Raw genomic sequence first — 16,470 nt, 5'->3', positions numbered from 1 at the left:
CGCGCTTAAATAAAACACCCGAGCAAGCTTCGCGCTCTGCGCCTTTAAGGCCGGGGTGGTGACGTCAGCGCCGCACGGGGCGGAAGTAGCCGGCGCGGGGAGGAGGTCACGTGATGGAAGCGGCGCCTCTCCGTCCGCCTGCCCCCCGCCTGCCTGACGCGGGAGTCCCGGCGGAGCGAGGCGGCTGACGGCGCGGGGCCCTCCTCCCCCCCCCGCCGGGCGCGTGACGTGGAGGGGGAGGGGGCTGCAACGGCCCCGGCGCGAGGCGCCTCCTCCCCCCGCCCTCACACGCCAGAAGGTGGAGGGGCCGCCGGGATGGCGGCGGCGGCGGCGGGGGCGCCGGGAGGGGGCGGGGCCGGGGCGCCAGAGGAGGAGGAGCACGAGGTGGTCCGCGTGCGGGTCAAGGTGAGCGGCCTGAGGGGACTCGGGGGCGGGGGGAAGGCCGGCTGACGTCACAGGGGCCGGCGGAGGGAACCGTGTTTCGTATTGAGGCGGGTTGTGGAACGGAGACCTGAGAGGAGCCGCCCTTTCTTTCAGGAGGGATACGGCAGGCAGTGCCACGTAGCGGTTAGAGCAGCGTGGGAAACCTACGGCCCTCCGACGGCTGGGTTTTGGTTTACAATTAGGTTCCTCGCTTGCCCTTTCAGCCACCTGGTCCTAGGGTGGGCTGCGGAGATTTAAAGGTGGAATGGCAAAAGCAGAGTGTAAGACAGCATAGTGGAGGAGGGAATTGCACCACTTCAGGGCTGCCACAGAGAAAACACTCCCGGGCCACCTACCTGCTGTACCTCTGAGGGCAGTGGAACATAGCTGTCAACTTTCAGATTTGAAAATAAGGGATCAGCAGCCTCACCTGTCCGGGGAGCCTCGAAAATAAGGGATCAGCAGCCTCACCTGTCCCGGGGAGTCTATGGGATATCTAACAATCCGGGATAGCAGTGGGAAACAGCGCTGGAATAAGGGAATTTCCCGCCAAAAAAAAGGGAAGGTTGACAGCTATGCAGTGGAACTACCCAAAGACTCCCCTCTGCCGATCTTAATGCCTGGGAGGGTCTGTAAGGAAGAAAGTGGTCTTTCAGGTATGCTGCTGAACTACGATCCCCATCACCCATGGCCACTGGCCATGCTGGACCATGGCGTTGCTAAAGGGCCACACGTTTCCCACTCCTGGGCTAGAGCTGAGCAGGGGCAAATTCCTGCTCAGCCTTTGAACTTAATGCCTTGCACAAGTCATTGCTTCAATGAAGACATCACACCAAACAGTTGTTTATAGTAGCCATACTTCTAGTTCTCGAAGGGTTAGGGCCGCTTTCTTTCAACTTGATGTACCTCTCATTGCTGTCAGATTGTGAGTGGCCTCCTTGGTGGATACAAATAACAAGTGGTGTGTTGACTCTTTTACACAGTTATTAGTGACATTTTAGGAACTTAGATGTGGAGAGAGAGATTAACTTGCTCTCAGCAGGCAATGGGAATTCACACTTCTTAGTGCTTTATTATTCTAAGAAACTACTAAATTTAATAGTAGCTGCAGACAATCTATGAGTGTAAAATAATGTTGTAAAGGAACTGTATTTCATTTCGTAGAAGAAGAAAGAGAATGAGTTCACAATTGTTGATTCACAATACACAACCGCTTGCAGGTTTGGAGATGATTTCTTCTTCACAAGAAGAATGCCTTCAGTTACACACTTTCCAAAATAAGAACAACTTGATAACTCTTGGGTTTCTCCTGACTCTACAATTCTATGACTTTGTCCCTAATGGTTGTACTAATCTATATTCAAGTAGCTAGCCGTGTTGGTCTGCCGTAGTCGAAATAAATTAAAACAGTTCTTTTAGAAGATAGTTTAAAAGACTCTTCTTAAAAACCTAAAAACTCCCTTAAAAGAATCAAGTCTTCAAAAAAGTTATATAATCTAAGAAAGTCTTTAAAGGAATCCTTCCAAAAGGGTTTAAAAATTCTAATGTAGCACCTTAGAGACCAACTGAGTAGTTTTTGGTATGAGCTTTCGTGTGATGCACTCTCCTTCAGATACAGATAATCTATAACACACTGATCTATAAAACACATATTTTATACTCAGATTGTCCAGTTTGCAGTAGCTGCACCTGCTTCTCTTGTCAGGTTTCTAGCACCTGTTACTTTGACAGTATATAGATATTTAGATTACATTTTGGGCAAATATTTTTTCTCTCAATTTTTCTGTTAGGAATGTAATTAAGTGCAGTGGAACCTCGGTTCCCGAACGCCTCTATCGTCATACATTTTGGTTCTCAAACACCAAAAACCCGGAAAGAAATGTTTCCGTTTTTGAACGTTTTTCAGAACCTGAACGTGTGACACGGCTTCTGCTGAGTGCAAGAAACTCTTCAAACCAATAGGAAGCCGCGCCTCGGTTTTCGAACGTTTCTTAAGACGAATGGGCTTTTGGAACGGATTTCATTTGAGAACTGAAGTACAGCTGTATTTGGTTTTATACTAGTCAAAAGTGGCAGACTGATGTAAGCATGCCTGGGGATAGGTTCAACTGAGTTCACTGGCTTGTTTCCTGGTAAAGTTTGTTTACTCACCTTGGAAGTATGTTGATTGATTCAGTGGGATTATCAAAGTAATATTCTTAGGGTTGTGCAGTTAGTTTTTTAATTAGAAGCCACTGTTTTGCTAATAATAATAATAATAAATTTATTATTTGTACACCACCCATCAGACATGGGTAGGACTATGTCTCTGTGGCTGTAAACCTTCTGTAAATGATATAATCTGGACCATACTCCAGACTGCGTTAAGATCTGCTCACTCCATTGTTTCTGTTAGCGTGAAGAGATGACATGAAAGTAGCCAAAAGCCATTTTGGACCCTTTTGCTTTTGTGTGATGTTGAAGGATTATTGCCAACTTTGTAGCTATGTAGATACTGCAATAGCTGAGCGTTAGCTCAAATATTTTGTAAGTTTCAGGTCACATGTTTGGCCCCCAGTATCCCTGGTTACAAAATATTGAGAAACACACCTGTGTATGAGATTTACCTTTCCCACTAGTAATCTTTCCAGTGGTAAATCTGATGTAAAAGAGCCGAATTTGCCCCTTGATAAAGTCTAGGTTGATAAGAAGCAAGTTGCACTGACCAATATAATTCAGAAGGCCTACTTTTGTGAGGGAGATTGTCAAGCACTTAGCTTGGTGTGTAACTCCGTTGATGTAAATGGAATTGCATCAGTTCATGGTCAGTGAACTATCCCCTTTGTGTATTAATACACTAACAATAGAACCATTCGTTGTTCCTCTCTCGTTAGGGTTATCCTAGGGGAAGGATCTGTTCTTTGGTCTGTAAAGTATCAGTCTTATGTGTTTGGTATATATAGATAGCATTTAAAGGGCTGTTTTCACTGTGGGTAGAACGACCCCTTAGAACTTAGTATCATTGTGGTAGAAAAGCAGAGTGTGTTGCTGGTGGTGTGGAGATTTGGAGACAAACTTTTTATTTTTTCAATAGGGAAATTAAGAGATTATAGTTGGATGGCATTCTGAACTTGTTTTCCCCAACCTCTCAATCACTGGATTTCTGCTTCCTCCAAGTTATAGGGTTGGTTCTTTGCTCCTGCTTACTTTTTGTAATCCTTTCAGAAATGTGAAGGCTTCTTGCAACCTGAGTTCCGTACCTTCGCCGTGGATCCACAGATCACCTCACTGGATGTATTGCAGCACATCCTCATCAGGGCATTTGACCTAAATGGGTGAGTCTGGGAAGAGGATAGAAAATATGGAACTGGGTAGTCCCGACTTTTAGCTCCCTTGCTACTTTCCCACTAAATGAAAACAGGAGGTCAGTGAAGGTGGAGCTGAGAGATGGAGCTTCTGTTTTCATATCTAGGAGGGGAATGAGGTTTGAAGGGACATGAGTGAAAGTGGCATGAGAACAGGAAGCCTTGCATTCCTTTCCCGGTTCTGACATCAAGTCTTCTGAAAGCTACGGGTTTAATCCCATGTTCAAAGGAGAGCCTCTCATACCAAGGGATCTCCTCATAAGTAAGGAGAGGAGAGTGGTTAAACTTTGGGTCACCAGTCTTCTGTCATTTCAAATAAACACGAACAATCTTTACTTTCATTATTATTAACAGCTTCTGTTTTCAGGAGTGAATTAGAGTTACAGTAAAATCATAATTAAAAAAGCACATGGGAATATCCAACAAATGATTTTACTACCTCCTCTTTTCTTGTGAGAACTAAACAGTTACCTCATGCAGAGAGTGAGATAGGTTCCCTTGCAGAAAACCCCCAGATATTAGCACAACAAGGTGCTAAGCCTGGATGGGATTTAGCTGTTATGTCCTGGGTAAGCCAGACCTGATTTCATCACATGTATATAAAGCTGGACAGTCTGTCTGCTACACAGACAGTAGGAAACTTTGTCCTGAGAACCACTTTACATGTAATAGATCTTGTTTTGGTGTGGGACGCAGCATGCATGCTTCTTGTACAGTTGTGAATGATGAAGGGGCATATATTTGCTCCACTGCATGTATGTACCATGTCTACCTGCAGTGAATTAAACATATTCAGCAACTGTGACTGCATATTGTTGTTTTCTAAACATCAGAGGAACAGCTGTGTAGGTTCCATTAAACAAAAGAGGTGTCCTGTTTTAAATGCGGGGAAAGAATATGAACATGTCTGTCTTTACTCACTTTAGGAAGAAGAATTTTGCCATCAGCTATCTGGGCCGAGATAAGCAAGGCCAAGAATCATATTTGTCATTGATGTCAGATTGGGATCTGGGCATGGCTTTTGCTGGAGCCTCCAAGCCTTACTTGCAGCTCAAGATAGACATCAAGCCCTCAGAGGATAGTAAGTAACACACACACACACACACACACACACACACACACTGAACAAGAGAGCCGGGAGTCCTGGTTCCAGTCCTTGCACCCCTTGGTCCCATCTCAAGTCCTCACTTGGCTCCTTATGCTATGGACATGTCCAAGGAATTCAGCTCTTTTGTCTCCTCTGCCAGTGATGTTTTCTCTTGTAGAAATGTTACCTGATTGCTGCTGTAAAGAAATGAGTGATTTGAATCACTTGATGTTGATTTAGGTACAAAATGAAGCATCAATTTACTGGAGACTCTGAGGGGGAAAAAATCTTAGGGCTGAAGAGGGGGGGGATTGACTATGTTTCCCCACCCTCCCATATACCTTTCCAACTCCGGCTATTGTATATTTCTCAGTTTACTTTAGAACTCCCTGTTGCCTTTTTATAGATTGCAGTTTGATCACTCCCGTTTATGGGTGGTATGCAAAGCAGCCCAAACCTTTTTTCAGACTTTGTGGATTCTGTGTTTGCAACACGCGAGTGCAGAATTTGGTACTGACTGTAGAATCCAGTCCCCTGTAACTCATCCTTCTTTTCAAAGCAAATTTCTAGGGCTTTTTGATACATATTGTTGTTTTCAAGCATGTGATTATGCTGGATTATTATCCAGTAGAAGCAGAATTGACCCTTCATGGCAGAAGCAGAATTATGTAAGAATGTGTAAATGTTAAGACTTTGTTTTCATCATTTATACAGATCACGGAACTCTACTTTGCTTTATGCTCTTTTTTCCTTTTTAAAGTGAGGCATGCACAGCATGATTATTTTGTTTGTGTCCTTTCTGTAGCACTTCTCAACATGCAGTGAGATTTGATCCTGTGAAATTATGCTGGGTGGTGGTGAGGGAATGGCAGATACTGGGCTTGAGGAGTTGGCTCATGTCATTGCCATATTCTCTTAGGCCCCCTGCTAGAAGACTGGGACATCATCAGCCCCAAGGATGTGATCAGTACCGACCTGCTGCTGGTGGAGAAGCGCTCTCTGGCAGCAGCAGCCCTGCCCTTCACTCAGTCCATCATCTCCCAGGTAAGCCATAAAAGGATGATTCTTTTGACTTTCATGATGTGATGTTCCACAAACAGATATCCAGGAGGTACTTCTTAACTCCTTGGATGGAAAGAGGCAGAGGAGAGAAACCAGTTCTACCTTCCATTATCTTCCAGCCTAGCTCAATTCATGAACCACAAAAGATCCAGTTTCTCTCCATACCAGCTTTTTTGGCTCAGAAGATTAGCTCCCTCTCCTAAGCTACAGAGGTGACCCTAAAGCCGAGATAGAACTACATACGTATATACAATGTCTGAGGCGGCTTGCCCATTCTCTTACCTTTGTGTTTTAAGTTACTGAGCTCATGCTGTAGAACTTACAAGTTCTTTCCTTTGAGCATGGTTGTGTACAGGTTACTTTCTGACCTCAGCTTTACTTTTGTCAACTGGCAGGTGGGCAGGACACTGTCTAAGGTCCAGCAAGCACTCAGCTGGTCCTATGGCGAGGACGTCAAACCCTTCAAGCCCCCGCTGAGCGACTCCGAGTTCCACACGTACCTGAACCATGAAGGGCAGCTGACAAGACCTGCAGAGCTGCGTCTTCGAATTTTCCACGGTGGAGTTGAGCCCTCTTTACGCAAGGTGGGGATGGGGATTCTGGAGGTCAGTTTTCTGCCTCGAGAGGCTGGCATGTGGTTACGGGGGCCAGGGCAAGGCTTCTTTCCCTTTGCTCCCACTCTGAGGCCATTTGTCTTGACCTTGGCATGGATGCATGTCTGCTGCTCTAAGGGCGGGTGTCTTCCTGTCACTGATCCTTCAGCTTGTTGCCATTGATGGGAAAAGCTGTTCCAGTGTTGAGTCATCCTCCCTGTTTTCCCCAGGTGGTTTGGCGATACTTGCTAAATGTCTATCCTGATGGGTTGACGGGTCAGGAGCGCATGGATTACATGAAGCGGAAGACTCGGGAGTACGAGCAGCTGAAGGGGGAGTGGGAAGCTCGCGCCAGCCCCGAGGACCTGGACTTCATTCGCAGCAACGTGCTGAAGGACGTTCTGCGAACAGATCGCACCCATCCCTACTACGCAGGCTCAGATGACAACCCCCACTTGACAGCCCTGCACGACCTCTTGACCACCTATGCCGTCACCCACCCACAAATCTCCTATTGCCAGGGCATGAGTGACATCGCCTCCCCCATCCTGGCTGTCATGGACAACGAAGCTCACGCCTTCATCTGCTTCTGTGGCATCATGAAGCGCCTGGAGGGCAATTTCCAGGTGGATGGTGAGGTCATGTCGGTGAAGTTCTCCCACCTCAAGCTTCTCCTCCGCCATTCAGACCCAGAGTTCTACTCCTACCTCCTCTCCCGGGGCGCCGATGACCTCTTCTTCTGCTATCGCTGGCTGCTGCTGGAACTCAAGCGTGAGTTTGCCTTTGAGGATGCCTTGCGCATGCTGGAGGTGACCTGGAGCTCCTTCCCTCCTGACCCTCCTGAGAAGGAAGTGGAGCTGGTGGGCCCGCCGGCCAGGCCCGGAGACAGCGGCCAGCCTGTTCGAAGGAGACACATGTTGCGTCCAGCTTGCAGTTTTGAGGCAGCTGGGGACCAACCCTGCCAAGGGCCAGTTTCTGATGAAAAGACACTAGTGAAGCAGTCTAGCTTTGGGGAGTTCAAGTATTACAGCACTCATAATGAGGACAGCTCAGAGGATGACCCATCGCCCAGATTTCAGCGCTCGGTAGAAGAGGACGAGGACTGTAGCAATGAGCAGGATCCATTGATCCAGACAACTAACGTGGCCAAGTCCTTTTCTGCTCCATCCCTTCGGGCCTTGACTCCACCCTCTCGAGACTCAGCCTCCTCCTCAACCAACGGCAATGAGGAAAGCCAGTCGGATGAGGAGAAGGGGGACTCTGTGGTTCACACCCCTTCCTCTCCCTCCCGTGGAACTGCTGCCCCTTCTCCTGTTGCTGCAGTGAGCCTGCCACCCCCGCAGGAGTTTGGCAGAGGCAACCCCTTTGTGCTCTTCCTATGCCTCGCCATCCTCCTGGAGCACCGAGACCATATCATCAAGAACAACATGGATTACAATGAGCTGGCCATGCATTTTGACCGCTTGGTCCGTCGTCACAACCTGAACAAGATCCTTCATCGCGCCAAGGCCCTCTTTGCCAACTACCTGCAGTCTGAAGTCTGGGACTCTGAAGAGGGTGATGAGGCAGCGGCCGAATCTCCTGCCGCGTTGTGACCCCACACCCCACCCCTTTTCTTCTCTTGACCTGTGGGGACTGGTTCCCTGCTGCCATTATGGTGCAAGCACTGACGTGGAAGGGTGAACAATGAGTAATCCGGCTTGGTCTCAGCTCTACAGTAATCTTCATGGGAGGTGGCCTGGAGCGGCTAAGTTGGATTGTCCCACTCAATACACCTTCTGTGTCAAATGTACTCTGTTTTTATCTATCTCTTTGTGCAAATATCTTGGCAGAGATGTTCCATCTATCTCCTGTGCCTCCTACCCTTCCAAGTGCTAATTATCTTCCTAGGAAGATCTACCCTGGAGCAGCCAGGTTTTACACTCTGTTAGCCCCTTTCCCTCCTCCTAGTCAATACTTGACATGCATTTCCCCTTCTTATCTACCCACTTACTAATGTCCTCCTTAGAATGTTGGTCACTAAGCAATCAAGATAGATTTCTGACCCTTCTGTAAGCTGGTCTCTTCCGTTCTGGGCAGGTTTGCCAAAGGCATTTTAAAATGCTGAATCTTGATGTGACCTTAATTTCCCTGCACATACGCCTCTCTGCAAAAACTTGCCTTTTATGCTGAGTTATTTAAATGTTTTTGCCCATTTGGGTTTTTTAAAAGCACTTTATTTTCTCTATAATTTTGTTCATTCCTCTAGTATTGCCTTTCTGTTTTAGCTTGAAAGCGCTTTTTAAGAACTGAACTCGCAGCCTATATGCTTGGTGTGTTTAAAAGTGGACTTGTAACACCCCATTGCCCTTACTGGCCGATTTTTAATCCGAACAGGTTGTCCTTTTTTAAACTGGGCCATCTCAGTGGTCTTTTGTGAATTAAATACTCACGGGGAGTCAAGAGTCTAGTAAAAGAGTGGATTGGGAGAGTTGAATGGAGTCTTGATGCCACAGTGCCCTTATAGATCTTGCTCTTGGGTAAGTAATACCTTGTGTCTGGCTCGCACACTTTCTTTTAACTAGCGATCTCCTCAGCTGATGTATCATCCAAGATTTGCTTGCTGTAAAAACAGCCATTGCCTGGTGGGGTGGGTTTTGTTTCCAGTCTCTCTAACTGGCTTTCTTATTTAAACGCAGGTTGCCAAATTCTTAACAATGGTTTCTCTATGCATCTTTAGCTTGCAGGGCAGGATTGCGCTGGAACATGTAGCAACAGATTCTGTATCATTAGACAGAGAGAACTCAAGCTGCTTCTAGTCTTAATGCATTAATCTGAAGTCAAATAGAAGCAAGTGCTAGTTGTGTTTGCCTCTTGATAGAGAAAAAGTGTTTTGATTCTTGAATCTCCATTCTTGCTCTTTCTAGGTTAAACTGGAAACCAAATCACTTGTGACCCTGTCTTAAAACTGTTTGATTATTGAGGGTTGATACCTGAATAGGCTGTGCTGCTACCTTTCTGCCTTGGAACAGACTGGGTGGGAGATGCTGTAGATGGGACAAAAAGTAGGCTGTGCTGAATACTGTTCAGTCAGTAGCACCACCGGCCAAAAGGTACATTGTTGGTGGCTCACTCTGCTTCAGATTAGCAAAATGGGCTCAACCATGTCCCTAAAGGCCATTGGGAACATTCATTTGTTTTAACTCCAGTGTTAGGATTCAGTTTCCATTTTAGATGTGCAGTTCCTAAATTCAGTGGCAAATTATTTTGAGACTCCCCCTTCCCCCCCCTCTCTTAATGTTGGGGGTGCCACAGTGTGCCCTGTTCTGCCCCCCCCCCCAATTCCTCCATGTGTTCATTTGCCTGCCTTAATTCACAGCTAGCTGTGGTTTAATCCCCAGTGTGGGTTTCAACTAACTAGTTCTGCTGTGGAAACCTGCGTAAGGACATCTGCCAGCACAACAGGGCTTCCCATTCCCTCCTCCACACCCCCTGGAATTTGCTCTGAGGGGTCAGGAGAATCCCCAGAACAGCATGCGGGAGGGTAGAAGAGAAGGGTCATTCAGTCCAACAAACTGAATTATTGCCATAACGCTACATTCAATTCCTGCTCCAGACTCGAAATTTTTGGGGAGAAGCTTAGAAAAAGGATATACTTGAAGGTGGGAATGAGGTGAAGCTTCTCAAGCCATCACATCTTTTCTAGCCAGAGCAGCCTTTGTACTAACATGGGCTTTTGAATCTCTGCAGGCCAAGAGCAGAAATCGGCAGGGGCCACAAATGAGGCTTGCCATCAGCAGTGAGGTCTTAAGCAGCTTCCTTTCTTGATTGGTTGGAGTTGGGTGAATTTTAACAACCTGAGGACCATCAAAGTCAATAAGAGAAAATCAAAGCATGGCTAACTAAAAGGGACTTCAGATAGCTTAGTGCCACAGAGGCATCTGGGGGGCGGGATACAGAACTGCAAGTCCTATCTATCTATATTTTTTTAAAGGCATGAGCTCATTATTTTAATGAAATGTCCACTAGAAGGAGCTGTAGCTTAGTTTAAAACAATGAAGCTACATTGGAGGAGGTCTGTACCGCTCTCTACACCCTTTCACCAACTCCTTCCGTATTGATACTGATGGCAGACAGCAGTAGAGGTGAGGAACAATTAATCAGGATTTGAGAACAGAGGTCAAGGAAATGTAGACCAACCAGTTTTGGAGCTACATCCATTACATAGGTCCCATATTGTCCTGTTTTTTAAAAGAAGTTGATTCTGGATGAATGCAGAGTGTCTAGCATGGCTTGCAAAAGGTGGATCATACACCCCCCCCCCCAATGTAGTGGTTTGCTTCCTCCAGGATGTTGTTGGAGTCACTGTATCTGAACCAGGTCTCCTTGGTTATTTAACTTCCAGGATGTCCCTACATTATAATCAAGAGACATAGTTCCCCTTTACATTGAGGATAGGATGCACATCAGCTCCCAACCTTTTGGCCATGCTCAGAAAACTTCCTTTCAGGATTGTAGTCCTCAAAGTCTGGTGGTTTTAGGATGACTGTCTTCCTCTGCCTGCCTCCCTCCCCCCCCCCCCAATACTGCACCCTGAGGAACTGAATCAACTATCTGAATAATATAATGGCTTTTACTGACATTGGAAACGTGATTGGTTTATTAACAAGGGGGTCGTTGGGGAAAGAGGAGTTGCTTAATTAGCATTACTTGTAGCTTTAAGGTGTGCCTGGATATCATTTGCTTTGGGAATTGGGAGGTGACCCCTTGCCACACTTACCTGAGCCCCTGTTCCTCCTCGTTCTTCTCTCCCTCCTCCCCTACTTCTGCCACCCCCCTCTGTGTGCCTCTAGCAAAGGAATCTTGCCATGAGGCAGCTGCCCCATGGAAGAAAGACCTGACCCATGGGCTGTAGTCCACTGGGAAGCTTTCCTAACTAAAATAACCAGGATCTTTTTTTTGTGCAGCTCCTGTTAGCATCCATGAAGTCTGCACAGGAGAAGTTCCTGCTGGATGTTCATTAATAAAGGGTAGTGATGCTATTCAGCATGTATGGCTGTATCTCTGCTTCTGAGAATCCACTAGGGGCAGCCTTGCTTATCACAGGAGTGCGGTACATTACTAAGCTCCATCTCTCACTCCCCTAATTCCTGCTTTCATTGTACCTTGCCACTTCCTGGCATTGGAAACCAAGCAGAAGTTTCACAGGCTGTGACGTAAACTCCGTTTTCCGTTATTCTACCTTTGGAGCCTTCTTGGTGCACTTGGTGCTGATGGTCAGGTTCCATTGGAACAAGACTTCTACCTTATCCAAACTTGTTGCTCTGTGTTATATTTATAAGTGTGTGCTTTTACTCTGCCTTCGTATCAGTTGTGTGCTGCTTATTTATTTTGCAAGCTTTTTGGCGGGGGTTATTTTAGTTTTGGGCTGGCATGTGTGCACAAACGCAAAGGTGTTGAGGGAGGGCTGTCTGTCTTTGAGGACTGTTTGTGCCAGAATCCCACTGCATATGTTTGGCCCGGTTTTTATTTTTTGTGGGATAATTTATATAGGCTTCCCACCAGCCCTGAACAAAGTTATTCAAAGAGCTTCAGCCGAAGAAAATTCAAGATATAAAGGTGTCCAATAATGATCGTAGGCAGAAGATTTGGGGTTACAAGAGTTGGGGTATTGAATTGGACTTCTGTGTGGCTTTCATGAGAAAAAATCTCAGTGGATCGTGTTCCCCTTTCAACAAATTGGAGGTAGAGTGCCACTTTGATTTTCTCCCAGCAACACCAAAATGTGTTGTTTATCCTGTATATTTTCAAAGCTTAAATTGGAAGCTTAAATTTGTGTTCACCTGCTGAGAGAATGGAAGCATACGAGCTGCTTTCTTGTTAACCCAGCCCCTCTTTTGTAGATCTTGAAGCCTTTAACAATGTCCAGCCTACATTCAGAGTCCAGCCTATGTTTATGCCTCTGGGACAAGTTTGCTTCATTCTTCTTCATAGCTTTGCTGACTCCAAATGGGGTCCAGTGGGGTCAGGGAGTCGCCTCCAGCCAACCCAATTTACAAATGAACTGAAAAGGAACAGCAAGTAGGTTGGGTGGCAAGAAGCTAGGCCGTCGCCTCCCCCCATCCCACAATCTCCCTCCCTCTCATGAGATGTGGCATTCATAGTGCTATGTGCTTGAACGGGTCCGTCTTATTTAAAACATTTCTGTCTCATATATGTATGCAACTTCTTTCCACTTTTGATCCCCTCTTAATGTGTAATCATTCAACTCAAATGGCCCTTTTTCTTCGAGGCCTCAGGCACTTTTGTCTCTCCTTGTTTTAAAGCTGATGTGATAAAGGAATGGAAATCTAAATAAAGCAGTGCTGCTTGCTGATTTCATTCAGAGCTGCTTTGGTGTGCCTGGTCTGCCCAGACAGAAATAATGGTGTTGGACAGAAACCAGCAGGTTTCCAGCCCTAGAGGCTCACAGGCAGAGATGTGATGAGACGAAGGAGTGAACAGTTGGTAGACAACATATTATAAGTTGATACACACTAAAACAGCACAGATAAAAAATGTGGACCTGTGTTAAAATGGGGAAATTCTTTTTTAAAATAAAAATCTGTACCAAGAAAAGCTGAATCTGTTTACATGGAATAAACTTCTTCCAAGTAATTTATATAATTGCACTTTAGGTTACTTGTTGGATTTCTTCCTGTCGTGCAGTTGTTTAAAACTACCAGAGCCAGCTTTTCCTTCCAACAGGGTGAAGTGACCTGCCTGAGGTGGTAGAGGAAGTAGAAAGAATCTCTGTCAGATGGATGAAGGCAAGAATTGGTGTCTGAATGGTGCAACCAGACTTTAAAATATTGGCCATGGTGTTTCAGAGGGCACCTTTCGGCTGCCTGCTTCAGACAGCAGAAATGCCATAGGCAACACTGAAGCTACAGATCTTTCGGCAGTGACAAACATGGCAACCCTATCCAGGAAGGATTCAATATTTGATGTATATCCATACAAGCTTGGTAACTGGAGAGTTGAGCTGCCAGCAGCGAAACTATATTTTGTAGATAGCAAATACTTTGCTAGATTCTGTGGGTTGCGGAGAATAATTTGACTGGTTGATACTGGACTGGATTGCAACCATAAGGAACAAAAGGCCAGTGTTAAACTTGCACAGAATATATCATAGTTAACTGAACACCTACAGTTTATTGGTGAATTTGCTTAGGGAAACAGTAGTACTCAGTGCATTACTAGGAAAAACGTTCTTAGAGTGCCAACTGTAAAGAGAGTAAGCATGGAAGGGTAGCTAAATAGGGATTGCTGTGGGGATGAGACAGTGTTAGGAGGAAGTGTTAGGCACTGGGAAACACAGGCTATGTATCTGCAAAAGACATGGACTTTACTTGGAACAGTGGAACAAGGACGCTTAACATCAAAAAGGTCATTGTGCAGTTCTTAAATGAACTTCTGGTGGTAAGCCACCAAGAACTGTGTCGAATCTGATTCAGGATGACTTCATTCCATAGCCGTGATGGTGTAAATCAAGGGTGAGGAACATGTAACCCAGGGTGGCCAGTGTGGTACCCTCCTGGTGTTGAACTACAACTCCCATCCTTCCTGGCCATGTTGTCTGGTGCTCTTGGGAGTTGGAGTCAACAATAACTGAAAGGAGCACAGGTTTCCTACCCTTGGTGTAAATGCTTCTAGTTCTCATAATGGGATTAGGATAGAACTTGGCAACAAACACCAAGGAATGCCTTGTGTGCTTATATGCCAACACAATGTAGTGCATATAATGTGTAGCTAGAATATTGCCTCAGATCTTGAGTCATTCCCAGGTCACACTCTTTCTCTATGGAACTGTGATCCCAAAACGTGTCACGTCTAAACTCCAACCCATCATTTACAGAGCGGAAAGAAAGTGCAAGCAAGAACCCATATCTTGTCATAGCTACATCTTTGATTTATTTATGGGAAGAGTAAACAGGACAGTTGGTTAGAGCATGGTGCTGATAATGCCAAGGTTACACGTTCAATCTCCATATAGGACAGCTACATCTTTCTGTATTGCAGGGGGTTGGGGTAGATGATCTCTAGGGTCCCTTCCCTTGAGTTCAGAAGATTGTGCTTCTAGGGGTTCACTTTGCCTGGGCCACAGCTGTTTGATGGAACCAAATTTTCCAATACGATCAAACCTCAGTTCTTGAACGGCTCCGCTTTCGAATGTCAAAAAACTGGAAGTAAATGCTCCGGTTTTTGAATGTTTTTCGGAACCCGAACATCTGATGCGGCTTCTGCTTGAGTGCAAGAAGCTCTCAGAACCAATTAGAAGCCACGCCTCAGTTGTCAAACGTTTTGGAAGTCGAACGGTCTTCTGGAATGGATTCATGTTCAACAACCAAGGTTTGACTGTAGTTACTTCCATGCTGACTGCAAGATGGAGCCAGTCGGGCAGAAGGCTGCAAGCCCCAGAGTTGCTGCCATCATGGTGATATTGGCTCATCTGACAGTGGTCCTAACGAAGTCTGGACACCCAGTTTCCAGTTCCAGCATTTGTCCCAATTCACTAACCTCTCTAGGTCGGACTACAACGCATTATATGTGGGATTGCCTCGGAAGACAGTTCAGAAAGTTCAGCTGGTGCAGAATTTGGCAGCCAGGTTGCTCACTGGAGTAAGATGGTTTGAGCATATTACACCAATCCTGGCCAAACTGCACTGGCTGCCAAGTAGTTTCTGGGCCCAATTCAAAGTGCTGGTTTTGACTTCTAAAGCCCTGAACTGTTCTGGACCACAATATCACATGTCCCACCTCTCCCCACATAAACAGTTCATCATCTGAGGCCCCTCTTTGTGTGCCTATTCCATGAGAGGTCAGGAGGGTGACAACATGAGAACAGGCCTTTTCTGCAGTGGCTCCACATTTGTGGAATGCCCTCCCCAGGGAGGTTCGGCCGATGCCTTCATTATACATCTTTTTCTTTTTTAAAAAAATGTTTATTAGAGGTTTGGAAATTACAGAAAAAAGAAAAAGAAAGAAAAGGAAACAATATAAATTTAACAAAACATACATTACAGTTACAATAAAAAAAACACTACAATACAAAAAAAAGAGAAAAAACAAAAAAAAACAAAAACATTAAACACACACATCCAATATTCCATATCTTTACCTTTCATTAACTTGGTTCATCGACCTCCTCGCACCTCCCTTTTTTGTATTCTATTTCAATTAACTATTTCAGCAAATTCTTTCCATCTTACCCAATTTTTGTTCTATAATTTATCTTCACAATCTAACCTTAAATTTTTCATTTTATCCCGTTACACTTTTACTTAAGTCTTTATTACATTTCTGCTAAAACCATATAACTTCATTCCAGCATCCTTCTAGCATTCATTAATTTTACAATGTTTTTGTAGATAGGCTTTAAATTTTTTCCAATCTTCTTCCACCGACTCTTCTCCCTGGCCTCGGATTCTGCCAGTCATTTCCGCCAGTTCCACCTTCATTATACATCTTTAGGCACCAGGCAGAAATGGTTCTCTTTTACCAGGCCTTTGGCTAATTAAACAATCCGTGTCTTTTAAACGTGGGGTGGGGTGATAGTTTTTGTCCCTTACTATGTTACGTATTTTTGTGTTTTTATATTGTAAAACTCCCCTGTGATCCTCGGATGAAAGGCAGTACAGTGGTGCCCCGCAAGACGAATGCCTCGCAAGACGGAAAACCCGCAAGACGAAAGGGTTTTCCGTTTTCAGAGGCGCTTCGCAAGACGAATTTCCCTATGGGCTTGCTTCGCAAGACGAAAATGACGAAAAATGTTGAGGTTTTTTTCCGCTCCCCAACCCCTTTTTCTGAAGCGCTAAGCTGCTAATAGCCTTTTAGCAGCTAAACCGCTAATCCCTTAAGCCTTAAAAAGCCGTTAATAGCCCTTAAACTGCCAATAGCGCTAATAGCGCTAATCCTCTAATGGGCTTGCTTCGCAAGACGA

The 16,470-nt window shown here is 45.5% G+C and overlaps 1 protein-coding gene and 1 long non-coding RNA gene across 2 annotated transcripts; one reads left to right on the top strand and one right to left on the bottom strand.

The window, feature by feature from the left end:
* Window positions 1-171: 171 nt before the first annotated feature.
* TBC1D25 (TBC1 domain family member 25) lies at window positions 172-12,873 on the top strand. Its single transcript, XM_083419959.1, has 6 exons — window positions 172-405; window positions 3,628-3,737; window positions 4,694-4,848; window positions 5,774-5,898; window positions 6,312-6,500; window positions 6,740-12,873. Exons 1-6 carry the CDS (start codon window positions 316-318, stop codon window positions 8,102-8,104), a joined length of 2,034 nt encoding a protein of 677 aa, XP_083276085.1. The 5' UTR covers window positions 172-315; the 3' UTR covers window positions 8,105-12,873.
* Window positions 9,591-16,162, bottom strand: LOC310667961. Its single transcript, XR_014506486.1, has 2 exons — window positions 15,983-16,162; window positions 9,591-15,436 (listed from the first exon to the last, which is right to left on the bottom strand). It is a non-coding gene; the product is annotated as an uncharacterized lncRNA (long non-coding RNA).
* Window positions 16,163-16,470: the final 308 nt, after the last annotated feature.

Source organism: Podarcis tiliguerta (genome assembly GCF_965153285.1).
Source record: "Podarcis tiliguerta genome assembly, chromosome: 17".
NCBI lineage: Eukaryota > Metazoa > Chordata > Lepidosauria > Squamata > Lacertidae > Podarcis > Podarcis tiliguerta.
Note: the sequence above shows the minus strand (reverse complement) of the source record. Positions and strands in the feature narration are given on the sequence as shown.

Excerpts from the sequence above, each read along its gene's own strand:
- TBC1D25 (XM_083419959.1), top strand. The coding sequence starts at position 316 with ATGGCGGCGGCGGCGGCGGGGGCGCCGGGAGGGGGCGGGGCCGGGGCG. Across the intron at positions 406-3,627 it reads TGGTCCGCGTGCGGGTCAAG|AAATGTGAAGGCTTCTTGCA; the intron begins GTGAGCGGCCTG and ends TAATCCTTTCAG. Across the intron at positions 5,899-6,311 it reads CTCAGTCCATCATCTCCCAG|GTGGGCAGGACACTGTCTAA; the intron begins GTAAGCCATAAA and ends GTCAACTGGCAG.